The sequence below is a fragment of the Lagopus leucura genome, unplaced genomic scaffold, assembly GCF_019238085.1.
Source record: "Lagopus leucura isolate 7727_CA_CO unplaced genomic scaffold, USGS_WTPT01 Super-Scaffold_100012, whole genome shotgun sequence".
Taxonomy (NCBI): Eukaryota; Metazoa; Chordata; class Aves; order Galliformes; family Phasianidae; genus Lagopus; species Lagopus leucura.
Window position 1 is genome coordinate 6,569,115 of NW_024962267.1, and position 27,167 is coordinate 6,596,281.

Here is a 27,167-nt window from a genome sequence, read left to right on the forward strand (position 1 = left end):
GCAGGAAGAACTAAGCATGTTTAACTATTGATGTGTGCTGGGCTTTATAACAGTGTGATGATAGGGAATATTCTGCTTTCCTTTATGGAAGAGTCAAGAGATAACTGTGTATTAAAAGGAAAGGTTCTTTTTGTTTGCTTTGCCACTGACTGCTTCTGTCAGGAAACTACTTTTGGAGCAACTCGCTTGTTCCTGAGTTCATTTGAATTCCAGTCAACGTATCGTAGAGAATGCAGAAGCTTCAAAAGCAGCTATTCCATTTCATTGTGTTTTCAGCCTCAACTGAGAGTCCTGATGGTTTTGTGAAGTGCTCAAGATGTTTTTTGTACTGCACTGGCATAACCTGTAACAGTTTATTTTTCTTTTCTGTCTTTCTAATGAAACTGTCACTGAATGAGCCATAACAAAATTCAGGTAGTAATGAGATAAACAGCCTCCCTGTTCCTTCTTGATGTTTGATGTCTTGATGTTTTCCCAGTTTAGACATAAGCTATTAACTGTATTATCCTGTGTAGCTCTGATCGGCTGTGATAATGTTTGTCCAGCTAATTGCTTCCAAGAATGAAATTCCCATAGTGTAACTATACTTCAGTTTTTGTTCTTGGATGTGACCTTCAATTTGGCAAGCCAGAAACTACATAGCATGGAAACTCTGATTAACCCTCCAATTTTGTGCATCAATTTTCTGTGACCTGAACGAACTCCAGCAACCTTGTACTCCCATAAATACGTTGCGCTTCAAGACAGCAGAAATTTCTGTGGTGTCCTTCTTACAGTCATTTCATGATGCACTGTTCAAAATTCAATAAAATAGGCACTTCTTACCTTGTTCTGAGACACAGAAATCAACATTTTGTGCTGATTTGAAACATGCAGCAAAAATGTAAAAGTGATGAGGTAGTGGAAATAGAACATGCAGAGAAATGAGAGATAGGTTTATAAAACATGGGTGATAAAGTGCATCCAGACACGAATTTCGAGCACCACAAGCATGTATCATGCTCCTACACTAAAGAGGCTCAGAAGCATTTTGTAGGTCTACATTTGTAACCTTTCATAAAGGAAATCAAGCTCTGTGCTTTAGATCACTGCCCAATTGAAACTTGTATATAAAAGCAAACGGAGTCTTTCGCCTTCTGAAGTGCTGTTGCTTTGTCTAGGTTGCCCAGAACTAAAAATAAAATAAAATAAAATCAATATTAAAATAGCAAGCAGTCCCTTTTTTTTTATTTATTCTTGTCCATTTATTTATTCAAGAGGTTTTTTTAGAGAAAGAATTCACTGAAAATTGTGTTGTTTTATCCATAAAAAGCACAGTACGTGAAAGCATTTTCTGAGTTTTGATTACAGTTTTCAGTCTTTTTCTGTCTTGTATTAAAAGCTTGAAAAAAAAAATATCATGCCTTGAAATTTTTGCATAGGAACAGATCTTTCAGTATGTGATATAAAAACGAGATGGAAGGATGGAATAGTATGTGGTGTTTTGTTTTGTTTTTTCTCCTATTGTTTTTAAGCATGTTTGAATCATACATCATCTCGGAAAGAATGATAATATATAGCATTTAATTTTTCTTGTTTTTTATCTAACTGGGATATAGTGCATTGTATTTCTGTGTTTCTGTGTGTGTTCACATATATATACATACATGCTTAAAACTCTGCTCACAGCAGTCTGTTACAAACACATGAAACACAGGTCAATATACTATCTCTATATTATGCTAAAAATTTCAATGCCATGCAAATCAATATTCTATTGTAGTGGCAGCCTGAGAAATGAGAAATAACAAAAATCCTAATGGAAATCTTATGGTCATTTCAGCTATTGAAACAATCCTCCGAGAGTGGGTATGAGGTGAACGCGTATTTTGAAATTATCTTTGAAGTTGGAGGTTTGGAATGCTGAAATGCCACTAATTGCCATGTGTGCTTCAGGGATCTGAGGAGGGTGGAAAACTGCTTAATTGTGTAGGCAAGCAGAAGATAGGAAAGGCAGATTCCATACTGACCTCTTCTTGCCTGAATCCGATTAACAGTTGTTTGACCTCATCCATCTATTTGATGAAGTCTGTCAAAATGGTGTGTTTTACTGACATATATGCATGCAGGTACCACTCTGGAAAAAAAATATACATTTTTATGTGTTAAGTGTTAAGTCGTACCAGTTGTGAAGTGCTGGGAGAGCACTGTGTCATTAGAGAATGGCATTGAAGTAAGAGCATCTCAGAGGGTGGTTGCTGGTGCAGCTGTGTGGCATAAATGTTTTGAGTGATAATGACTATGAAACCAAACAGAACTCCATAAAAAAATAAAAACAGAAACTCCAGGGATCCTTCCCAATAGGACATTCCCAAGATGAAACCTAAGGATGTTTAATAGGAACAGTCACCAATTTGGGAAATGCTATCTTAATTCATTTTAATTTCTTTAATAATTCTTTCAAGTGTGTGCTTTTGTGGAGGTTGACAAATGTAGAGCTGTAAAACATAGCTGCAATGGAAGTTCTGTCTTTTTTTTGTTACTTTGGCTGCATTCTTACCAGTCAAGAAGATGCAGTAGTGTAGTTAAGAGCAGTGGTACAGGTTTAGGCTTTACTCTTAAACATTGTGTCTTGGCCAGTTAATAATGTGATCTAGAAAATTGCATGTGGAAATAGGTAATAACTTCTTTTGTCTGGCATCGTAAAACAAGATGTGCATTTGTTATTCAAACCTCAAATTGACAACTTCTAAAATACTTCTAAAATACTAAAAAACAAGCCAATGGAAATGAATTGTAATAAATTCTATCTTAAAAAGCATATAGTGCAAAGAGACTTCTAACTTTTCTTGTAGCACTTCATTTGTGCCTATTCACAAATACTGGACCTAAAGTGTTCCCTTAGGTCAGCAGTATTGTGTTGGTAACTATCTGGGGTTTAAAATTCACTAGTCAGAAAGTCAGGGCGTGCCTTTTGATAATTAAGCTGAATATTAGCCTTGAAAGTTATTACTGGAGAAATTCTGCTATTGAAACTGTACAAAAAAAAAAAGGGTGTGGGAAAGTGATTTAAATGATAGAAATTAGTGAATTTCTGGATTAAAAAAGAGAAGGTTGTGTTCTTCGCTTTTTTCCTTTTTTTTCCCCATTCTGTAAACATGCAAAATTCTGTCAATAATTCTTCTGAATCCAGAATTGAATCCTTATGACTTCTGACAGAACCTGTAAATAAAACTTATCTAAAAACTAATTGGGTACACTATCAATTTTTAGGAGAAGGTTTTAAAGTGATAAATCTGTTAGAAAAGTAGTGGTTTTGTTTTCTTTGCTTTTTACGGTATTTTCTTTTTAATGAATCATTTTTAACAGGACATAGAAATGCAGCAAACCTTGAATCCAGAGCAGCTATTTCTGATGTTTCCAGAAGCAGCTATGTTTTGGCAGTGATGGCAGTCTGGTGACAATACTTTCTCAGATGGGTGGATGGGAGCTGCAGGATCTGACAGTAATTTTTGCTTGTTTGGCTAAGGATCAATAGAGAGTATAACTAAGGAGTGGCACAGCTGCTATCCTCAGGTTAGCAAATGAGGCTGTTTCTTACCGAAGCCAGCTGTTAAACTATTGTCTGCGGAGTGGTTTGCTAGATTACTTATGTGGTCTCTGCTCATCTTTCAGCTTCTTTGGATTTGGTTATTGATCAGATTGCATGCTGTATTTTCACTCTGTCACTGTACACATAGAGCATGCTACAGAGTTCGTCTCACCCTGCTGAATCATAAATGTTCATGTGGCTGACTCGCATATAGGGATTGTAAAGTGATTGATTTGCAATTTTATAGAGAGGGGGAAGAAAGAAAAATTGCTTATTTCCCATTAATGGTCTATGAAATTGCCACAGCATTGAGATATATTATTTCTATTACATTCCTGTGTTTGCAGCATTTATGTGCTGCAGCAGGGGAGCATGGTTAGGATTTTCCCGCATGGAAATCAGTGGCTGGGGGGGACAGGTGGTTGTGTATCCCACATAACATGGCAACAGGGGTTGTTCTCTTTTGGATGTTGCAGAACAGAATGAGCGTGCTGTACAGATGCACGCTTCACGCAACCTTCTCTTTCCTGATGAATAACACAGCCTGTGTTGATGCATCAGTGTGAAGATGGCTTTGGTTGGAGGAATGCCAGCGATATTTGCGTATTTTTAGTTAACTTAAGCTCAGAGGCAGCATTCTGCACCCTAAATTGTCTTCTCAAATTATGCCAATAGTGCATAGGTTATTAAACAGACTATAGAGCATTCTGGGCATTCTTGCAGAAAAGAAATCAATCAGAGGATGCAAAGAGCCAGTGAGAAATAACTCCGCATTTGTCACTGAAGTCTGTTTTTTTTGAATTAAGATTTCATTTGATGTTACCCATTGAAAACTTCTATTAATGTGAGATGCAGGTTTATTTATAGTTCTGTATTTCTGCAAGTCATCTGTTTGTACACTTTGTCCATCAACATCCATATCTAATACTAGACCAGGCTGCCCAGGGCCCCATCCAACCTGGCCTTGAGCTCCAGGCATGGGGCATCCGCAGTGTCTTTGAGCAAGATCATAACAACATTGTTTTTTAATGTTGTTCTTTTAGGTTTCTTTATTTTCTAGAAATATTCTACCACAGTATGCAGCTTGTTTGTGTTTCCAGTGAAGCTAACAGCGAAATTGCCAGTGATGGATAAAAAAAAAAAAAGTGAAAAATGCTTCAAAAGCATTGGTTTCGTTTAGGTAAATTGAATTGGTTCACCAAAAAATGAGATATATAATTGTTTGCTTCAATCTTAGTTACAGAGAGACAAGCATCTCTTTAAATCAGTTTCACAAATTTATTTCTACCATGCTCTGAAAAAGATGTGCTACCTAAATTTTAAGCCAAAATTGGAAGATAAGCTCTAGCAATGGAGAGAAACAGAATCTACATTTAGTGTTCAAGAACAATAGCAAAAACCTCAGTTCTAGCTCTTGCTAATTCACATTAATATCTTTTTTGTACTTATAGTGCTCATTTTCTCAAATATCCTACTTCTGGTTTTTAACTTTTGACCCTGAACTGCTCCTCCATCAGAAATTTCCATGTATAACTAATAGCAGGTTTTTTTGCTTCCTGCCCTATTTAACAGGGGCAGTAACTTCCAATGTTTGCTTCTTCAAGTGTGACGGGGATATTTTAGTATTACGCTTCTTTGTGAGGGACAGCAATTGATAAATAAAGTGTGGTCTGAGAGAGCTACTGGTTAGCTTTAGGCTCCAAGTGCTTAGGGAGCACCACAGAATCAGAGGAGTTTGGCTCAGGTGTACACTGCTATTTTATTTGGCTTCAATAGAATGTTCAATTCAATGAATTTCAATTCAATGTTCAAATTCAATAAAAAATTTCAATAATTTTTTTTTTAAAAAAAGAATTTTAAAGCATTTCAAACCTAATGAGTACAGAACTGTTTCTGCTGAGTACCATTTGCTAGCTTTGCATTTGCTTTTACAACAACACCTACGCTTCCCGAAAGCCTTAAAAACACATTTAAAGCGCCAGATCGCCGTCATCCTGTGCCAAAGCTAAATATAAATGTTTCCACACGTCAACTGAGTGAAGATCAGATGTTTTAAAAAGCATTTGATTTTCATTTGCCCAAAGGCTGCTCTGCTAAAAATTTTTTCAGTGACCTCATGGCTGAAAGTGAATGAAAATTTGTCCTTTTAGCTGTTTCATAACTTGACTGTTCTGCACAGCTTTGTGACCTGTGATGATTATTTCTTCGTTCTGCTATTTCTAACTTTCATCATTTGAGTTTTGATTTGTAGGAAAATTGCATAGGTCTTGAGGTATCATTGTCAGTGCACATCTTTGACTGAAATTTGCCTGATATGTTTGTAGGATATGAAAATGCTGTTCAGCTGGATCAGCAGTTCCTAGCATGCTAGGCTGAAGGAAAGGCCTCTCTGAGAGCAGCTTCATTAAGCTTTCACTTTGAAGTCCTGAAACAAATGTGTTGTGCAGCCTTCTTTTTCAAAAACTGTACTGCTGGTTAATGCCCTCCCAAGTGCTGTTCATTTATTCCTTAGAGCCAAATGTTGGCTTTCCCTCCTTGCTTTTGTGCATCTTTCATCTATGGAAGATAAAGTTCAGTGCTTTTTAGTGAGTTATATTTTCTCAAAAAAAGACAATTTGACCTGATAACAAATGTTTAAAAATGTTTAGTATTTGTCTTGCTGCATACAAATAATACAAATGCTATTCACAGTAGTACCATTGTATGCGAACCTTAATTTTAATCAAATGCAAATGGAAGCGTGCAAACAGAAGTGGCAAAATGTGAAGAACTACAGCAGCTCTGGAAGATGGATTTTTTTTATTTTTATTTTTTTTTTGCATTTGAGGCTCACCGTAGCTGAACAGGGTGCAGAAGAGGACTCAGAATGGGAGCAGAGCAGAGGGGAGCTCAGTTCTGCTGTGCCTGGGGACTTGGCTACAGTCAGCCAACTTCAGTGAAACAACTGGCGGCTGGCTCTGTGCCTGCAGCCCCAGGTGGAGTTCTGCTGCCTGATTAACCAGCAAGCCTTGGCTGGACTTGGGGGAAGCTTGCTGGACAGTAGGGAGATCCGGGGTCAGCTACACAAGCTTTTCTCCTGGAGCTCTTTTGTCTATCCTGGTTGACTCCATTGCTGGCCCTGCTACAAGGGACTTCTAGGTCATTTTGCTTAGAGTGGCAAAACTAAGTAAGAACTGGAAATAGCTTCTGTTACTAGTAATAACATTTTGCATCTAATAAGTCAAATTGTTGGTGAGCCCTAGTGACTTCCTGCAACCACTGTCTTGTAGCTGGCTGGAGCAGATCCAGCTTATCTTTTTAGACCACTTCTTCTAGCAGGAGTGTTTCAACCAGAGAGGAACAGAAAAACTGTCAAGATATTCAGGTTGTATGGGCTGGTGAAACAGCTGTGCCCTCCCAGCCATGCCATCAGCATTCTGTGTGAGCTCTACAGATGTTACACAGGGTCTGTAATGCTGCAGGAGGCTCCTTAATGGAGATGAAAATTCATCCACAGGATGAGGATGAGTTTCACATTTGCGAAAGTACTGACAAAATAATAAATTGAGATTATTTAACTTTCCACAGTACAGTAAGCAGGGAAGTTGTTATATATTTTTCATTTTAAAATGACTTGCTCATTAGACACAATTCCTGCAAAAGACATACAGAAGACCTGTGATACTGCTCAGATTCTGCTCTTGAACAATGTGAATTTTCAAGTGTTGCCAGAATAACAGATGACAGCATGAAGTCTGTCACTTACAAGCCGTCACAGAACTTGACTCCAGCAAAAGAGTGATTGTTAGGGTGTAATATTCTGAAACTGCTGGCTGCAAGATGAAATGTAATTATTTAGCTGCCTCATCTGGGTTTAGGAAGATAGTCTTGCATGGCCATTTGTTGTGACTGGAGTAGCTAAAGCTGTGTCTTCATCATGTCATAATTTCTTGAGCCCACAATCATTTCTGAGTGTTGGTTAGTGTATTTTGTCCTGATCTCATTAAGTACGGTGCATGACAGTACCTTTCTCCATACCCATCTAAAGCCAGCTGTACTGGGCAGACTCTTGATGTGCTGTCACAACAGCATTTTTGGAAGGACATCGTGTTTCTTAATTAGGGAAAGAGCAATGGGGAAGATGGGTGATAGTCTCAAGCAGAGGCATCATTCCAGGAAATGGTTTTATCTGAGGCTGGTTAGCTGCTCAGTGGGATGGGAGGAGGAACTAGGATGCAGAAGTGTATGGAGTGAAATGAAGGCGAAGAGATTGCTATTGTGGGCAAAGCAGACTCAGTCTGGGGAAAATTAGGTGGACTTATTGCTAAATAAAATAGATTTGGATAGAAAGAAATCTAAGACATTAAACCTGTACCTTGCCAGGGCATGGATGATGGGCAATGGTCAGTACAGAAGTTTTCCCTTCCACTCTTTCCTCCTCACACTTTTCTCAGGTTGAAGTGGGTTCCCTGTGGGCTGCACTTACGTCAGGAATATCCATTTTTGGTGTGGCTACTGAGGAGTTACTTGATAGTGTTGAGATATCATGTAATATGAGATATTGACCGCTTGAAATAGATTGTAAACTTTGTGTGGGAATTGCTGTGAATTGCGTAGGCCTTTCCATTGAGGCTTTTGGAGATATCGTATGTGAGAATGTGTTTGTATTGGTTAGAACGAGGAAAGGAAGTAAAAATTCGGGAGGTCGGTTGAGTTAAATAGTGACTGTCAACAGATGTCTGTGCTGCAGAACTGTTTTAAAGTGAAAATGTATTCATTCTCCTTCTCTCACATTTTTCATTGTTAAGGTGAAATTCAGCTGAGTTTAAACTCTTTTGGCGCTCCATAAGCTGTGAAACAGAAGAATGCAGAAGAGTATCCCTTGCCTTTTAGTACATGAATGATAAGAGCACAAGATCATTACTGCAAGTTTTCTGCGAAGATGAGTTCGGAGGAGAAGAGTATATCTCCTGCTCACAAAACATCCACTCCATCACATAGAAGTGCCTCCTGTTCATCATCATCTCAGAGGGATAGGAGACAGGTAAGGAGAAAATTCTGACCTATGAGATGTCTAGTGAAATTATTTATTCCTGTAGAGTTCTTTGCAGTATGAGCCTACAGTTGCTCTGTTTTTCTTTATATATAAAAATCTCTTTGTTAACTAAACTACAGAGATGTGTCACCTTTCCTCAAGATTATATTTCAATTCTATTTAAATGTTATATTGTTAGTCCGCTATGAAAGCACTTAAGATTTTAAATATAATTTGGTTTACTACAAATTTACCCTGATTGCTTGAAGTCATGTAGTAGCAGTCCAGTTATGTTAGACTTCTGTCTATGTGAATGAATCACATTATTTCTCTAGGATCCTTTTCAGAAAGGGTTGTATTATTTCCACTCAAAGCAACCTGTGCATCCTGTGGGTTTTTTTAGTGAGCTGGCTGTACAGTCTGGCTCCAGCATCAGGGGCCCTTCAGAAAGCGTCAAGAGCTATTATCACAGATCGTAGCTTGTAATAAATGCAATATTTGGGGCTGAAATATTTGGTTAGAATAAAAATGTACTTTGAAACTTGGACTTAATGGGAATCTTAAATACTAAATGAGATTTTAAGTTAACACCATCCTGTTTAAAAAGAACTGCGGAAATATTATCATTAATGCAATAATTTCTTCTTTTCAGCTAAACAAGAGAAAGAGGCAGGAAAAGAACTTTAATTAGTGTTTGTGTGGTACACGTTTACTTGAATGACTGTAGCTTAAGAGGGTTTTCCCAGCCACTTGAATGCCAGCTGGGATGCTTTTTAGTCACTGCTGCTGAAGTAGTTTTCTTTTTTCTTACCTGAATTGTAAAACTCCAAAGACAAAGTATTTTGGCAAGTGCTATAACGTTTATGGCTTTGAGTGTAAATATCAAGTCACCATCAAGTATATTTTAACTGTTAAACAGTGAAAAGAATTCTGATACGTGTTTGTCAACAGGCAGAAATTGTCTGGAATTTTAAAAAATCATTTCTAATGCCTTTCAGTTTAGGCAAAAGATGGACGATAAATACTTTCCCTTCTGTGTTGTATAGAAATAGGGATAGCTGTATTTGGTTACATTCTAGTTACTGTATGGTATCCCCTTAATTTTTTTTTGCTAATTTCACTTGAAACTTTGATGTTCCAAACAAAAACATGTTTTATATCATTCTGCAGTTAAATCCAAAGAATGGAAGACTTGTGAGGGCTGCTTATTCTCTGAATACTGTTTGCAATTAGGTAGTTTGGTAGGATTGTGCAAGGGAGAATTAAAAAAAAAATTGCCTTTGGGAATGTGTTACCATAAATCTAGTAGCTACCATATTTGTTACCATGGCAACGGGGTAGTGTAAGGTATACCTGTCATTACAATAAAATGGATGCTTAACTTTAAGTCTGTATTTGGTCACTGAAATGTGAAGCATGCATTTAAAATAGCCTGAAGAGGTTGATGGTGTGATGGTGCATCTAGAGCTATCTTGGATCCAATAATGTCTGAAGGTGCTTAGCCAGTATATCTAGGAAATGTGGAATGGAAAGGAAAAGAATGAAAAGCATTCCTATTGGTGTTTTTAGTGATAGAGGCAGGGAAATACTGAGGAGAATGAATGGATCAGCGATTTTCTTCTGCAGCTGGAGTGAGCAATACAGCATGAGATACAACGGTACTATACCCAAGGAAATGAACATACCAGTGGTTCCTTTCTGCATATTTTTAGATGCAGCAAATCATACGTATTCTTTGTACCAACTATCACCAACTGTTACAACTGTATGTCTAATTTATTTCCTCACTTCTGGCATTATTTGTACACATTTTCCTTTTTGTAGGATTTCCCGAGAACGTAATCGTGGTTGAGGCTGTAGGGGATTTTGGTGTGGGGGCTGTTGGGTTTTTTTTGCTTTGAAAAAGCTTGAAAGTTTTCTCTTACTGCCTCCTCAAACTCTTCATAGGAGCTGGGAAAAAAACATCCTCTCAAAAGGGGTAATCTGTATGGATGTTCAATGTGATATGACTGGGTACAGTGTCAATGTGGCTTTCATTGTCATATGTGAGGATAACACTTGATATTTCTAGATGGTTAATGATTGAAATCTTCCCATCATATAATTCTTGTCAAAGTCACACTAGCAATTACGGAACAGTTTCCCAATAAATTATGGTGGGGGAAGTTGAATGAGTGTGAACGTGGCTATGATAAATCATCTCAGGGAGAGTGGAAAATGTCATGCTGTATATAATGCTGGCATTTTAATGTAGCTTTCTTGTGCAATATACATCACCCAAGAGAATTAGCAGTCAGCAAAAGCTTTGACATTGCCAATTTGCAGTCTCCATGACTACGTAATTGATAAATGAACAGAATGTATTGAAGCCAGCAATAGCAAAAAAAAAAAAAAAAAAAAAAAAAAAAAAAAATTGGGATCAAACTTCTATTGTCAGAGGAACTTGAGTATCATTTGTTCTCAACAAAATCTTGATTGATTTGGATGATCAGAGAGGCCCACGCCAGACCTCTGTTGTTTAACCCTTGGGCTGAGCCATGCTGAAGGGCAGTTGTGTGGTCATGATGGGAACACTGCAGAGAGGAGCAACAGAGCATATAGTCTCCATCAATTGCAGGAAGGCTAGCACTGTTTGTAGGAAGTGCAGTTACAGTTTGTAAAAGCATATGTTATGTATTCAGTCTGGTGATCGTAAAGTCTTTGTGAATGTTCTGTATTTTAATTCTTGACTAAGTACGCAAGTCATACTGCAGTTTATATTGTTAAATATTCACTGCAATGTGTAGGCAATAATACTGTGCTGAGAAGGAAAGCATGTTGTAAGGTTAACATGGCACAGTTTAGTAAATTGGGGCCTGACCCCTGGCTATTAAACCTGTGGTCACAGAACAAAGTGTGTGTTGTAGAAGAAGATTAAAAATAATAATAATAATAATGATAAAGTTTTGAACAAAGATGAGAATTTGTCTTTTCTTACCGCTGTCTAAAGGATGGCTAATATGTGATGGAAAGTGAATTTAGCAGCATCAGCTGTTTTCAGTGTGGAGGCTTGTTTTCTAATGTCTCAGTTTTCTTTTTGTTCTTTTAGGAAGGAGGCATGATCAGCTGTTATCTTTCTGCTGCTTTCTGTCCCATTACTGTTTCAACAAAACTGTACAGCAAACATGAAAGAATAGCTTTTAGTTCTGCTGCATTTAGCTTTGTATGGTCATCTTTCTAATAGGAGAGCTTTCATATTTCAAACGATACTGTATTTTAGCCATATGTGTAGACTGAAAAATGGAGGCTACGAAGGAAAAATTTTTTTTTTGATTGATTGTTTTAAAATATTTCAGCAACTTTTGCTTGATAGTATAGGTTGGCAGAAAGAGGCACATCACGTACACGGGTTCATCGTGGTTGCTGGCAATTCAAGTCATTTGAAAAAATCTCTTCATTGCAGTATTCCATTTAGCATATTTGATGCTTTTTCTGGGACACTCAGAATAACTGGATGTGTGAGAGCTGATGAAAGGACTAGAGGAATGTTAATGCTTGCATGGTTGCTTTTTTTGGTTTTATTTTTAGTAAATTGAATTTCCTCAAACTCAGCTTTCTCTTTATGAACACTTATGATCAGTGCTACAATATCAAAGACATTTTTTTGTCTGAGAGATTTCTGACTCATAAATAATGACAATATGGCTGATGGCTCTTTTTACCATTTCTGCCTGTCTGGTTTGCGTCAGAAGTTGTTGCTCACGCAAGACTGCAGCACAGTGTAATATATTCCATGTAGAAATCTGAGGACTTTTATATCCTATATTTGAGTAGATGCTCAAAGTACTCTTGCTCACTGCTGACAGCCTGTTGTGACATGGTGAAAAAAATTCTTGTGGTTACCTGTAAATTTCATTTGGTTTTGTTGCTCCATGACTTTAAAGGAAAGGAAATCAAAGACAGATAGCTGTTGGTAGTTACATACAGACCTGACAACAGTGAACTTTATTCCTAGCTTTGTGCTGCAACAAAGTGTAGACTTTTGCAAGTAGTTTAACTTCTCAATAGTTTGTGAGAATTATTTCAATAATTGCTAATCTCTTTCAGAGTTTCAAATTGAAGGTGCTAGTAAATTCCGAGTACTGTTGTTGCAGTAAAGTAATTCTCTTTTGCTGTCTCTTTCCTAATTAACTCTCTTCAGAATAACACAGATGAAGCAGCATTAGTGCAGGAAGTGTTAAATACTTTAGATGGCAGTAACTCACTGGAGCAAACAATTAATCTAAGGGAGTTAAAGAATGAAGTGGTGAAATTGGTAACAAAAACATGCAGTTAATTTTTAAATCAGCTAACTGCTTCTACTCTGTAGGTTTTTTATAATTCTCTGCATTTAACACATTCTGTAAAGCTTCGTTACGTTAAGACAGTGGCTTTTATTTCAGCATCTGAAAAAAAATGTCTGAAAGGAGGAATTGAGTTACTTAGGAAGATATAGGACCACCACTGTGAATGTTCAATGATATAGCACTTGTCATTGAAATCACAACTCCCAGGCCTACAAGATTCCTTATTTGTCACTTATTACAGTGTATTTAATCCATGAACAATTGTCTCCAAGTGATCCAGTTGTTGAGAGTAATTGTATATGTACCTAAAGTGTTGTTCCATATGTGTCTGAGCCCACCAACATGGCTGTTGGAATTACCTTGCCTCCAGAAGTATGGGGGCATGGTGGGGTTCACAGGCGTGCACTGGAGAGATTTCTTTTTAGACTGTCAGTTTGATTAGAAATGGCCTGTGTAGCTATCTTCTGTTGTAAAACACAGGAAATTGCTTGCATAAAAGCTCAATTACCCATGCAAATTAAGATAGATAAAGTACTATTTTTAGAACATGTTCACTCCTGCTCTCTTTGTCTCGTTTTTCCCCCTCTGCTGTGCTTGTGCCTGCACAGGCGTGTTTCCCTTTTCTTGACAACATAAGCTAAAAGGTCAGCTTTTACATAAAATAATAGAAGTCATACTACTCAAGTGTCCCCAAACACTGAGATTATTACAGTATGCACTCATTTTCTAGCTTGATCCCTAAAGGGCTGCTATTGATGAGGGGTATGTGTATGTACACACAAGCACAAATTCTGACAAGTCCAGTGCTTCCAAAGTGACGTTTATGATTTCTTCAAGAGAAAAGGGAGCATGATTTTTGGTTTCATTACTTCAGTGGAGATAAAAGACACAAAATAAAAAATGGAGATGATGGCAGGCATGGTATGAAGACTTCTGTTTGCAAGATACTTGTGCAAGATTGGAAGGATCCATATTCAAGACTCAGAAATGTGTTAGGCAAAATAAGTGCATGCCATAGTAAAAATATTTATTGTACCAGAGTCTGTTTTTTCCTAAATACACTAGCATTGGTAATGAAGCTGTTAGGTCAAAACTGTGTTTTTCTTCCTCAGTAGTATTTTGCGCTTTTAGATGAGTGTCCAACTTTATGGTACTTGATTTACATTAAACTTGTTTGCAACCATTTATTAGAGTGAAAACCGTATGTATTTTCTGAAGGCCTATCACCATGGATTCTTGAATTAGTTAATATATGAGTACAGCACAGAAATCTTCTTGTGTTATGGAGATTTTTTTCCCCTTATTTTCTTTTGCTAGCTACGTCAGCATTAATAAAATGTATTCTGGGCCTGTTTAGAGAAATATCAATCCTTTCAATTGTGATTTTTCAACGGTCATAATAAAGCTTTGTATCATTTAGTGAACACTACGTTTTCTGTCAGATATTGCCAGTTTATCTGTTGTGCTTTTTTTGAGTTAAGCTTGTCAAAATCTAAAATGTAAAAGATGAACAGTGTCATTAAAGACTTAGTCTATGATTTGGTAGTCATCCCAAGTCCACTGTCACTCCAACTGATTGCTGGCATGATAACAGCTCTTCTCTGCTTTGCCCAGTTCTGTAAATGCCTTCCTCTAAGAAACTCATCAGAGAAGCAAGAACTTCTCTTCAGCTTATTGAAAGTTTCTTCTAAAAGTAAAGGATCCTTTGCTTCCAGAGGCTAAAAGCATTGGTGTAACATACTGCCTTACAATGCAAAAATAGAACTCCAGAATGAGTTGATGAAAAACCTGCAGACCAAAAATCCTTGATATTTCTGTAGCACCACAGCGATTTCACATGAAAAAAAAAAAATAGAAAGAAAGGAAGGAGAGATACAGTGTTAGAGGCAAGGTTGCTTTGCTTTGTGATCACCCTTCTCTGTGGTATGTGGGACTTTGTCTTTATTCTAGCATCAACTAAAGGAAAGTCAGACCTGCCTGAGGAGCAGCCTAAGATAAAAGCAAATTTCAAGGTTATTACATTTGCGAGTAATATTGCAAAGCAACTCAGCATTTGTCACAGCTCTATTTAGAAGGTGTCAAAACTGCATTTACCCTGCTACTGCTGTTGTGTTTCAGGTAACTGGAAAATGCTCTGTTTTTAGATGACAGCAAGTGATTAAGTGTTTCACTTCATATGATGTGGGCTTGAAATACAGGCATAAGTCTGTGCAGGGGTATCTAGATTGTAAAAACAATGCCAGTGAAAACAGCAGATTAAAAAAAATGCACAGACTAGTACTCTGGATTAAAAAAAAAAAAAAAAAAGCAAAAAAACAACCAACAAACCACCACCAGAAGAGAGAAAAGCTTTATTTTGCATTGATGCTGAAATGTCAATTAACAACTTGTGGTTATGAGTGTTGAAGGCTGCTGAATGCTGTGAGCAAGAACAGTCCCCCACCAATTCTTTGTCATGTTGTGCCTATTTTTGAAATAAAGAGAGTCTTAGCCCAATGTGAGTGATAAATTCCTCACCAGCTTGTCTTTTTCTTGAAAGTCTGTAAATTATAAACTGAATGAGAGAGCTCATTGCATTAAATGCTATTAATTTCATTAAATAATTAAGCAGCAAAGCAGCAATGGAGACCTGAGTGCCAGATGTGTCCTTCATTGGATTTCCTATCTCTAATTACTTTTCCCTTTGAATGCACACTTGAATGTTTTGTGGTTTTTGTTTTTTTGTTTTTTTTTTTTTCCAGAGGGGAAGTCATATTCACCTAAGAAGCATTAGGGTCTGCAGCCTCTGTGACCTGATGGAGACCAGAGGCTCCGAGCTAACGTTGTTTGGGTAGATAAGGTGAATGGGTCACTGACTTCTTCAGTAGGAGACAAAATTGATATTAGTGTCAATTATATAGAGTCAAAATATGCAGAAGATGCTGTAAGATACATTTTCTATCTATTCTTGCCTTCTAGAGAACGTGAGGATATGAAACTTCATCACATCGTTATTCTCTTCCATCAGCTTCGTTTAGGAAGCGATGTGAACTGAACACAGGGCAGAATCAACATTTGTGTTCTGCGTATGTTGGCTTCCTGTTTACTTTTTTTTCAGCAGCTCACTTTACTGATTCCGTTTCTCTTGTTTAAAGGAAAGAAAAGATAACATTTAGATTTAAATATTTTTTTCTTTGTGATAAATGCGTAAAGAAATTCCTGCATCAAAGAAGGAGCTGCTTTTCAAAATGCCAAATAACTTCCAACAGTGTAACTTCCAGCAGTAATTCTGCAGAAATATAGCCTAAATTAATGGAAAACATTTTATGCCAAAGGATGTATTTTAATACTATACTGGAGACGTGTCACAGATTTAAAGGAAGGATTTTGTGTCATTGTAACAGTGGCTATGACAGAAAAGAACCGGAAAGCAAGTATTTACAGTAAATGAGATAACGTTTGTTGAAACAAGGAGTGTAAAGAAGGCAATTGTAAGTGTTAATTTTCTGAATTCCAAACAAATAGTTGAAAATGTCAGCATTCATTAAAGTGCTGTTAGCTAATCACGTATTTTTTCAACTGTAGTGGAACTGTAATAACAGGGCTGATTAAGAATACAAAGAAAGAGAGGAACCAAAACATACAAACTTTGCTTTAAGATGATGCAGTGGAAAATGTCACTGGAATTCTGGCAAGCCAGGGGCTGCTGGGTTGCTCCACTCTAAATATTTTACAAAATGAAATAGCAGTTATGTAACAACAAACTGCATTGGCTGCTAGATGCGAGGCCTTCAGAACATCTGTGTTGGGCATTGTTCCATCTCAAGATGGAGTGGTTCCTGCCTGCCAAGCAGAACTGGTGAGGAAGTTGGGAGTTGTCCTGATTGTGATAATTGAGGCGTTTTAACCTTCCTTGGAGGATCATATGTTGGTTGTATATTGTTCAAATCTGATGCTCTGTGCAAATGTAGCATTAAATCTGTTCAGCCATATCATTTTGTTGTATTTTTTTCTTTAGTATTATTATGCTAAGGTCAAATAAATATATTAAATTGTTCGACATGTAGTGTAGGAACTTGTGCTAAAAAAAAATACAGCCATTTTCTCAGCTGTCTGATAGTGGTCATTGGGCTTAACAAGTTTGGTATCTCTCTGATAAAACAGTAAACTTCAAGCATGGATGGCAAAGCTCTCCTTGTTGGCCCAAGGAATGGGGTGGGCAGCATAACCCTGCTGTTTTTCCTTTATTATTTTTGGCTGTAAAATTAAATTACAGTAACTGAAAATAAGCACCAATTATTGTCGTACTGTGGCAGGGGTGCTTATTGATCTCCTCTGATGGTAGAGGTTGTTCCCATATATTTCCATTTGTTCACAGTTGCGAACTGAAAAAGAACAGTCAGTTGCTCTGCAGCCTGTGTAAAATGTGCATTTCTTTGAATAGCTGTGTTTATTCTAATTTATTTCAGATATGGTCCTGATGTACTTAGTTATCTGTATAAATAATAACATTTATTCTGCTGTTTATATGTATTTTTATATTCCCTGATAGTTTCTACACTTGCTTGTACCTATGTAGTGTCTCCAGTCTCTTCTCTGGTGAATATAAGGAAGCTGATTTGAGAACAAAAATTTAACTGTAATTTTCAGTAGACAAAAACCTACATATCTCAGAGAACTGTAATTGCCACAATCCATCATTGTGCTACATGTGCTAGAAATGAAGTAGTTTCATATCATGCCACAGAGATGCCAGCAATTTTCACCAACTGATAACATGGGATGTTGCAAAATTGTTCCAATCAGACAGTATGCAAAATGGAGCAGATGGGCTGTAACAGCTGTAATGGTTGAAGGTTGTTTTGCTCGATTAATGTTCACCAGCAAGCTTATCAGCATAGACCCTGTGGCTGATCTTGTGAATAAGCTGTACTCATGTTACTACATGACTTGAGAAGCCAGTAAGAAAAAGCCAAGGAATGCCTTTCCTGTAATGGTTTGTTTTGGAAGTGAATGTGTGGCAGTTCTTACTGTATGATATATACACTCAGTGTTTCAGCTCAGCAGAAAAGGTGATAGGACCAGCTGGGAACACTTTGAACCTCTGTAGGAAAGGCAAGTAATGCAGTTCTTGCCAGTCTTTTTTTAGTTCCCGCTCATTTCTAGGCCAAGCAGGGTCATTAATTTTAAGGCTGGTAATAAGAAAGGCAGGAAAGAGATGTGTTGCCTTGGAAGATGAACTTTGTTATGCATAGAGAGTACTTCATATAAGTTTTCAGCCGCTATGCTTATGTAAAGTTTTAGGCTTTGTTATCTATTATATGCTCTCTAATATATTCTAAACTATATTGTATGTGATCAGTCCTTCATTACTCGATATGCATTTTTAATGCATAAAAATACCTTTGAATGATAAGTGGTCATCTTTAGGATTATTTGATTTTTTGTGTTGTTGTTCTTTTTTTTTATTATTATTATTATTATTATTATTTTTTTTTTTTTAGAGCATTAATATTTTGGAACGGAAGGCTTCTTCGGGAAGCACAGACCCTTCCTTAAGCAAGCAGTTCCTTGAAACAGACCCTATCTCTCTGTCCAAGGTAAGCAAGAGTACAGGCTGGGATCCAGGCACTGTTTCTCCTTTTGTTCTTACAGTGTAGTTTGACTAAGCTCCAGGCTATTGGTTTTTATGGTTCTGCCACTGAATGCATTTTGAGCCAGTTTGCTGCCTTAGGTGTCAGGGAGGCTAGTAATCTTTATTAGATTTTGTATTAACAAAATTAAGGATTTGGGTGGTGGCAGAGATGTTTTTTTCCACCATTCTGTGAATGTCTCCCAGAAGCAAGACTGACTATCTCAGAATATGGAGCTAGAAGGAGCTTTGAGCAGTGTTCCAGTCCAATCAGAAAAAATAATAACAACCATATCAAAGCACTACCCAATGTCTCTGTACCCAACTATCCCAAAGCACTACTAATCAATATGATATTGATTAAAAATACATGTAACGTTCCTCCTAATTGCAATTTTTGAGGTGGTCTCTTGAGGCTTGAAACCGCTGCTGAGCTCTTCAGTAGAACTGTAGGGGTAACAGCACCAGTTCCTGAATGATGCACCCTCACATGCAGTGCTTTGTAGTTGGTGTCCTCTGGGCTGAATTCCTGAAATCTGAAAGGGCTGATTCTAGATAAGTCCAATTCTGATTAAAGAAGGCTTCATTTTAAGTTACTTCATATAAAAAAGCAAGTTTGTTTCTGAAAAGGTGAGGGTGCTGTGATAGAATACTTCGCAGAAAATAAAAACTGAAATTAAATATCTATAACTCGTGATACTTGTGAAAACATATTCAACATGAAGCATGCTATTCAACTATGTAAAAGTGAAATTGCCCTGTCTTATTTGGAAAAAAAAAACCAACAAACAACAACAACAAAATAGTCCCTTCTTGCCAGTATCTGGGGCATATGCAGAGCTAGGCTTGTAAGATCTGCCTGTGTTCCCTGATCCTGCTGCTCCATGCAGAGCTGCTGTTGGCTTAATGTGCTGTGAACCATAGAAGTCCTGAAACGGCAAAGCTGTGCTTTGAATGATCCAGTATCAGATGAGGAACCTTTGTTGTCACTCTGTTTTCCCCTTTCTTGCAGTAGAATGGTCTGTGGCACAGTGTACCTCATACTTGGCACATCTCATCATAATAAACGTGGATGAAGTGAGCTGCAGTTAGGATGGTTAGGGGTGGCTATATAACAGCTTGTGGCACTGGTGTAGCAAAAGGCAGCTAATGGTTATTGCACTGAATAATGGCTTATTATGTCTTCCTGTATCTGGCCTTTCGGTTAAATAAATAGCTCTATGAGATTGTGTGATTTCTGGTTGAGAAGTAATCAATACTGATGTTATCTAGTAGATAAAAGACTTATGCCCACAGCTGATTTTCTAAAGGAAAAATCAATATCAGGAGTCAGTTGGCAGAGTAGAGGAGAGATCCTCTGCTTGCCCCAGGGGACTCATAGTTTAATTTCCCCCCCTTAAGAGCCAAGTGCTTCATGGGGAAAAAATAATGCAAATGTACTTCCTGCTGAGTAATGGAAATAGAATATCATCTCAAAACACAGTGAAATCGAAGTGATGGTTTTTGAACTGTGTTTACTGGCCCCGTGATAGTTTCAATTTGCAGTTATGCAGGGGAAGTTAAACAGAGCCTAAGATTTTTATTAAAACTTACAGCAGTAAGTATTACTTGGGACAGAACTTTTCATCCTTGTTAATTAGCAACTTCTTATTCAGGTTTGTAAACATAAAGTTTGGTGTTACATTTATAATCATATTTTCACAATAGTGACATTGATGGTATTGAAGCTCTGTAACACAGGCAAGGCTGCTGGTTTTTGGCTGTGAGCAGGTTCATGGGAAATGGAGGGAAGAACTTGTGTTTCTCTTCAAACGTTTGATGACCTCTTCCCTCTTGCAGCCGCTTTATGTATTATGAGTGAGAGTTGTGACAGCTGAGAAAATGCTAGTTTGCAACATTTGTTGATTATGATAGCAGCAAGGGATGTGAATAAAGGCAGGACTTTCTCACTGAAAGCGTTGTCCTGTAGCTGTTCACTATGATGTTTCACAACTCAGACCTGAGTTGTGGAAGTGGTCATGCATAATAAGCTCTGTGTGCAAGGAATGTGCTTGGCTCTCAGAAAGGTCTATACAGCTGGTTGTGTCTGAAACGATGCAGCTCATATTCTTTTCTCAAGAGAGAATTAGTTAGCTTCCCACAGCTTTTCCCTTAATGTAATGAAAATGAATGACAAGAAACTTTGATAAAGTTTAATTTCCTTTTACATATTTCTAAAGGTGCAAATAGCCTCTGCAGCTCTGCTTCATAAACTGCCACTGAAGACCAACCACAAGTCAACCTCTTCTGCTTGAACTTCAGATTTTAAGGAAAATTAGGAGTATCCAAAATCAGTGCAGATTGTATGCTAGAGATAAGAAAGCTTACATATTCTTATGATCAGGGCATAGTACAAAGTACACTGTTAATATATTCCCATGTATTTAACAGTAAGATATCTACATTTCATCTCATGATCTCACTGTGTTTAGAGGAGCGTTCTGAGTAAAGTTACGTTTTGAACATGCAAATTCTGCCCATGCTCCAATTACAACATCTGTTGAATCTTTTTAGCTCTTACTATGCAGAGATAATCTTTGTTTTGCGCTACAGAATTTGTGCTGCATATAAATGCAGTTTTACATCATGTGTTCGAACAGTTATTAATCAATGTGTTCATGCTTTTTCACCAGGAGCCTGACAGTTGGGAAATCATAGAGGGTCTGAAAATTGGCCAGACTCATGTACAGAAGCCAGACAAACATGAAGGCTTCATGCTGAAAAAGAGAAAATGGCCCTTAAAAGGTTGGCACAAGGTAAAGTTCTCATAAAACGGTCAAAGGATTATTGCTTCCTTTCACGGTTTGAAATTTTTTGCCTAGAGAAAATACAATGGAGGATGACTGACGAATAAAAGCCCTGAATTTCGGTGAATGACTTTATCTTCAGATTGTACAAAGAATTAGTCTGCACTCACAGCTTTGTGGCTTCAACGTTGCAGGGCTGGCTGTGTAATGTTATATTCAAAATCCAGGCAGACAGTGTAAATAATACAGTAGATGGCTTGTGTTTTAAGAGGTTTAGCCAGTATTGCTTTCATTCTTCTGAATACATTATAACAAAATATACCTGTGCAGTGTAAGTTTGAATTGAGTTTACATGGAAGCAGCCAAGACTCCATGAGAGCTGAGCAGGGTTTGGTGTGAACCGAGGAGTTCTTACTGGAGAGCATTCCCTGAAGTACTTTTCCCTTCAGCCTTCCTGGCTGGGCAGATTTGCTCATCCCTGTCCCTGAATTGTCAGTGTGTCTGTAATCTTCTTTGTGGACATGGAGCATGATGACTTAACAAAGCACCATCACAAATGCCAACAGCAACAAAATAAAACAGAAAAAAACCCAACCCCTGAATCTTCTGTTTCTATTTAGTTAATGTGGAGACATTTCTCTATGAACATTTACTTTTTGTTAGCCCTAAACCCAGTGTTCATCATGTCTTCTGCCTGTATTTTATAGCATAGTAATTGCACTTCTTTTAAATTCTCTGTTAACAAGATTTGGTTATTGATGACTACCTGTATTTTGCACATTGGAGTAGATCAAGAACGGTCATTTTCTAGGACACAGCATTGTACTGTGAAGAATAGTGAAACCTACTTTTATAAATGGCTTTTTTATTCCTAGTAAAATATTAACTTTGATTTTTTAATGCAACTTAGGTCTGTGTTCATATTCACACTGTATTAGTATAAAACACAGTTTTTCTAATTTCTCTATTCTTTGTGAATGTTATACTAATGTATCCACATGCTGCATTATCAGTACAAGATTTCCACCTGTCTGCTACTCTCTTTTTTTTTTTTCTGCTGACCTATCAAACTTGTTTTGGTTTTGTTTTGTTTTACTTAGCTAGAATTTATGATTTTGGCATCCAAATATTTATGTACCACTTGAATTTAGCCTAGGAAGACTACAGTTTTTCAAACTGGTGTTTGTGAAATACTTGAAGAACAGAAAAGGAGATCTTACTTAAAAACAAAACAAAACAGTGGAAGTGAAAAAGCAAGAATTGGTCTGATGTATGAGACTGCATGGGGTAGTTCACTGCTTCCATTCCTTTAAAATGCAGTGCATTGATGTGTTGTTTCTTTCACAAGTGTTTGCTGTAGGAACATTACGTATAAACTGTAAAGGGGATTCTGCCTGGTGTTCTTTTTTCTCATCCTGACTTTAGAGCAGTTATCTGTATAAGTAATTTTTAGTGTGATTAATTAGCTCCACAGCCTCCCTCTATGCTCTACCTTACATTTCACCTAAGGAAATGGAACTTTTGAATTTTGGGTTAGAAACTGTGCATCGGTAAGTCATTTTTTCCCAACTATTGCCTTGATATCCTGCCATTTCTGTAACACTACTTTGTGCTGAGAGCACAGTGAGGAGTTCCAGAGACAGTACAATCCACAGTGGTTGTATTGTATGCTGTTAGTGACCTGACAGCAAAGCCATGGAATCCTCTGTCTGTTGAACAGGGTATGTCAAACTCTGATGGCTCTCAGTGTGCTTTATTAGCATACCAGTTACAACATGTACAACTTATGTAGTAGTTCATCTGCTTCTGAAATGCTGTATGCTGTGAAATGTGATGTGATAAAAGGTCATTGGTATATGGAGCCTACAGAAGCTGAAAAATAGGGAATTAACACTGTGTTCTTCTTTAGTCCATTGATGACCATACGTAGTAAAACTAAAAATTCACAACCTGTTGTTTTGACATCTTATTTGAGAAGCTACACCTCCATCAAAGCTGGAATTGCATCGCCCTGTGTCAGACCTTGGTACCATTGGTTGTGCATCTGACATTATTTCCAGAGGCATCTTTAGGAAATATTTTCTGCCATGCAAGTACTGACCCTGCTCATAATGTCAGTTTAACAGGTTCACATCAGGCAAATGTGATCCTTCTCTTCCATATCAGACAGCTTAAAGAGTCTTGCGTAATAACTTGCTGTGTTCCAGATCATTAACATAAATTAGTGCTTTAGGGTAGGCTCTGAAAATATTAAGTAGTTTGTATTACTTGCATGTTGATAACACAAGTTAGTGAATCTCAGTAAACATATACATTTTCTGCCAGGCTGCATCTTTATGCTGTGTGCCAAATGCTGTGCTAACTTGTCTGCAATGCAGCTGGAGCTGTCTCGTATTCACAAGCTACAGCAGCTTTAATTGTTGGAGAAGCATGGTGAATTGAGGATTCTGCTCTCTGCTGTAGAGAAAAGCTGCTCAGCAAAATAAAGGTGTAGCACTTGTGCAGATGGGCATTGTCATGTTCGCTTCAATTTGCCTATTCCTTGTAGCTGCACCAATGAAGATACAGTGAATCACTCCGTATCACTTGCAAATGTACAAAACACAAACCCTCCACTGACCAGGGTCTGTTGCTGGTAATACTCTAATATTTCCACTTGTACTACCTCAGCTAGCTTACATCTAGAAAAAGTATAAGGAGCATGAATCACAGCTTCTTCTTTACTTCACTGTACGAAGGTCTGCTGTGAGTGCAAAGTTTTGGATGGTAGAGCTGTGTCTCACAGCTTGCATCGCTTCCCAGCTGGAGTCCACAGGACACCACAGGAGTATCCATCTGTGGGTCTTCCTTCCAGGATGTAGATCTTGCACTAGGAAAAGCTTGTCAGCTTCTGGATAGGGAGGACAAGCAGTTATGTTGAAACATGACCATCTTATTTGGGAAGAAAACAGGAGGAAAAGAATGAAAAAGACTTATCTCTTTCTGCCTATGTTGTCTTTCTAGTAGACCTTACTGAATTGGCTGGAAAACAGAAAAAATGTCCTTAATTATTAATGTTCCTAAAGTTCAACATGGAGTATACTGTTGGAAACAGAATCTAGGTTTTCACACTTAAAAGATAATTGTTATCAAAGAAGAAAGAAAAAATTTGCTACCATACTTATGCTCTTTCCAACCTGTAAACAGTCCTTAATTGTTACAAAGTTGTTTTCATTTGTAGGTAAATTATTATGCTCAGTTAAATTGCATCTGATCATTAAGAAAAAAAAAAATCTTTTTTTCCACTTTCAGAGGTTTTTCGTCCTGGATAATGGACTATTAAAATATTCGAAGTCACCAATTGATGTAAGTAAAGCTGAAGACTATTTTAAAATTTGTTAGAATTCAACCTGCTCATTCTCATACTGGGCACCTTTATCACAAGCATACACATGAAAGTTGTTGGTGGATTCAAAGAGAGATTTGAATATGGAAAGCATGTAAGATTTAGGTTGTTATATTCCCCCAGATTCTGCCTTTTATTACTTCTGTAAAAATAGAAATTAACTTTAGAAGTTAAAATAGAAGTTAACTTAATGAAGATATTTGGAAGATTAGCCTGAGCATATATTGTACCTTTTTAATTTTGATGTCAGGGAGAGCTGATTATTTTGAGGTATGTGGATAGGACAGAAAAGTGATTATGATGCACTCGAGATATAAGGGTAGTATTAAATTAGACACCAATAACCATCAAGCTGTATCAGCAGGGAGCTAAGTGCTGTCTAATTTTCTCAGCTTCTCACTTAACCTGTAGTTACATGCTAGTGTGAACCATCACACTTTTCATTTGGAATTGGCTCTGCAGTTGTGAGATATTTTTCTCATCTATAAAAGGAGGAAGTTTTTAGTTTGAATACAGGTTTTAACTTTTATGCATCTTTATATAAGATATTCCTAAAAATGGATAACATTTCAGTACCAGGTATTTTGCTGTTAAATATAATGAAATACATGATACTACCAATTTTGTACTCTGCTTTTGGTTTCAGATACAGAAGGGCAAAGTACATGGAAGCATTGATGTAGGCTTATCAGTTATGTCCATTAAGAAGAAGGCTCGCAGAATAGATCTTGATACGGAAGAGCACATTTATCATCTGAAGGTGATACATCAAATATGTATTCTCTTTTCATCCACAGTGGAAATACATAATAGTAATTAGGAAAAATCTGCTGTGGGAGAAAGAGTGTTATTTTGAATGCTTCTTTATAATGAGTTACTTTGTAGGTAAAGTCCCAGGATACATTTGATGCATGGGTTTCAAAATTACGCCACCACCGGTTGTACCGTCAGAATGAGATTGTGAGATCTCCGAGAGATGCCAGCTTCCATATATTCCCCTCAGCCTCGACTACAGAGTCTTCACCAGCTGCTAATGTACCAGATGGAAAGGTACGTTGTGTCCTTTTGTTGGAAACTCATGCCTGCTGCACTTGTTCATGGGCAAGCCTGAATTTCAATGGGCTCTGCTCGGAGTGCCAGTAGAGAGGAGTTTTCATTGGAGGAACTGATGGCCAGCAAAAAGCTGGGAGTAGCTTTCATTAATGGGCTGCTGTAGAAATTGTGCAAAGAACTCATTGTCTTCAGAAGAATTTGCTCTGGCTTTTTGCATCTGAGATAAATCTGTCTGTTATTCTGTAGTTTTCTTCCTCTTTAACAACAACTTCTGTAAGTGGTGTTTAGCAAACATGGTTTGTGAGGTCCTTGGTTTGATTCTCCAACATACAGTGCAGAAATACCTGTGTTATGGGTGACTACATAGCCAAATCACAGACGTCACTGAAATCACAATGTGTACTTTTTTTTTTATCTCAAAAAATATGGTGATTACACTGACTGAGCAATACATGCAACAATAAGTGTAAGCATTTTATTATACCTTAGGTACAACAAAATAGCTTCCCATGGCAGTCTCCTATACCTTGCAGTAACAGCCTTCCTGCAACCTGCACTACTGGACAGAGTAAAGTAGCAGCCTGGTTGCAGGACTCAGAAGAGATGGACAGATGTGCAGAAGGTTAGTCTTTACCATTTTGCGCCTTGCTCTTTTAGCAAAATGTCTTGTTGGTAAGAAATAACATACAGTCAATGGAAGTGGTTAAGTAGCATCTTTACGTGCCTATGAGGAGCTCTTTAGGTAATAAACTAGATGCTTGTAGTAGGAACTTCCCTCTTAGCTTGTGTTATGATGTTGCTTTTAAATTAAAAAAAAGTATTAATGGATATCATTATTAAAGTATGCTGAAGTTTTAAGGTCCAATCTTGTTGCTGTCTGCCATAGAAATAACAAGTGCTCAGCATCTCTGACAATAAGGCTACTACTTAGGTGCTTTACTATTGGATTTGAGGCATTTGACTTTTGTTGTACAATAAAATGCTAGTGGTGAACATGATGGCAAAGAAAATATCTGAACTGAAGCACCTAATGTTTTTTTCTTCTATATGTTTTAGATCTTGCTCATTGTCAGTCAAACCTTGTGGAACTCAGTAAACTTCTTCAAAATTTAGAAATACTACAGAGAACTCAGTCTGCACCAAATTTCACAGACATGCAGGTAATTCTGTTTGATAATAAATAATCATGCTGAAACGTTGGTTGCGTTAAAGGTATTGTAAATATGCTCTCTAACTTAAAATTGATTTTCTGAAGTTGTAGTAATTCTTAGATGAAAGGCTTAATCACATTTATCTTAATCATGTTTAATAGTGTTTAGTGTAAATGGATAAGATGTATTAAGATAATTTGAGTTAAATAGGAAGGATAATTAAGTCATTTGCAAAAGCAGAACTAAGAACCATTACAATAGAATTATATGT

At 37.3% G+C, this 27,167-nt stretch overlaps 1 protein-coding gene across 3 annotated transcripts in view; it reads left to right on the top strand.

Annotated features, from left to right (window-relative positions):
* Positions 1-27,167, top strand: part of OSBPL6 (oxysterol binding protein like 6) — a 93,656-nt gene that overhangs the window by 27,292 nt on the left and 39,197 nt on the right. For all 3 annotated transcript variants that reach the window (XM_042875043.1, XM_042875044.1, XM_042875045.1), the window contains exons 3-10: positions 8,359-8,594; positions 18,394-18,489; positions 21,194-21,316; positions 24,599-24,652; positions 25,339-25,452; positions 25,578-25,742; positions 26,235-26,367; positions 26,802-26,905. In XM_042875043.1, the coding sequence (XP_042730977.1) occupies positions 8,451-8,594; positions 18,394-18,489; positions 21,194-21,316; positions 24,599-24,652; positions 25,339-25,452; positions 25,578-25,742; positions 26,235-26,367; positions 26,802-26,905 (933 nt within the window). In that variant the 5' untranslated portion in view covers positions 8,359-8,450. The remainder of the gene's footprint in view (positions 1-8,358; positions 8,595-18,393; positions 18,490-21,193; positions 21,317-24,598; positions 24,653-25,338; positions 25,453-25,577; positions 25,743-26,234; positions 26,368-26,801; positions 26,906-27,167) is intronic.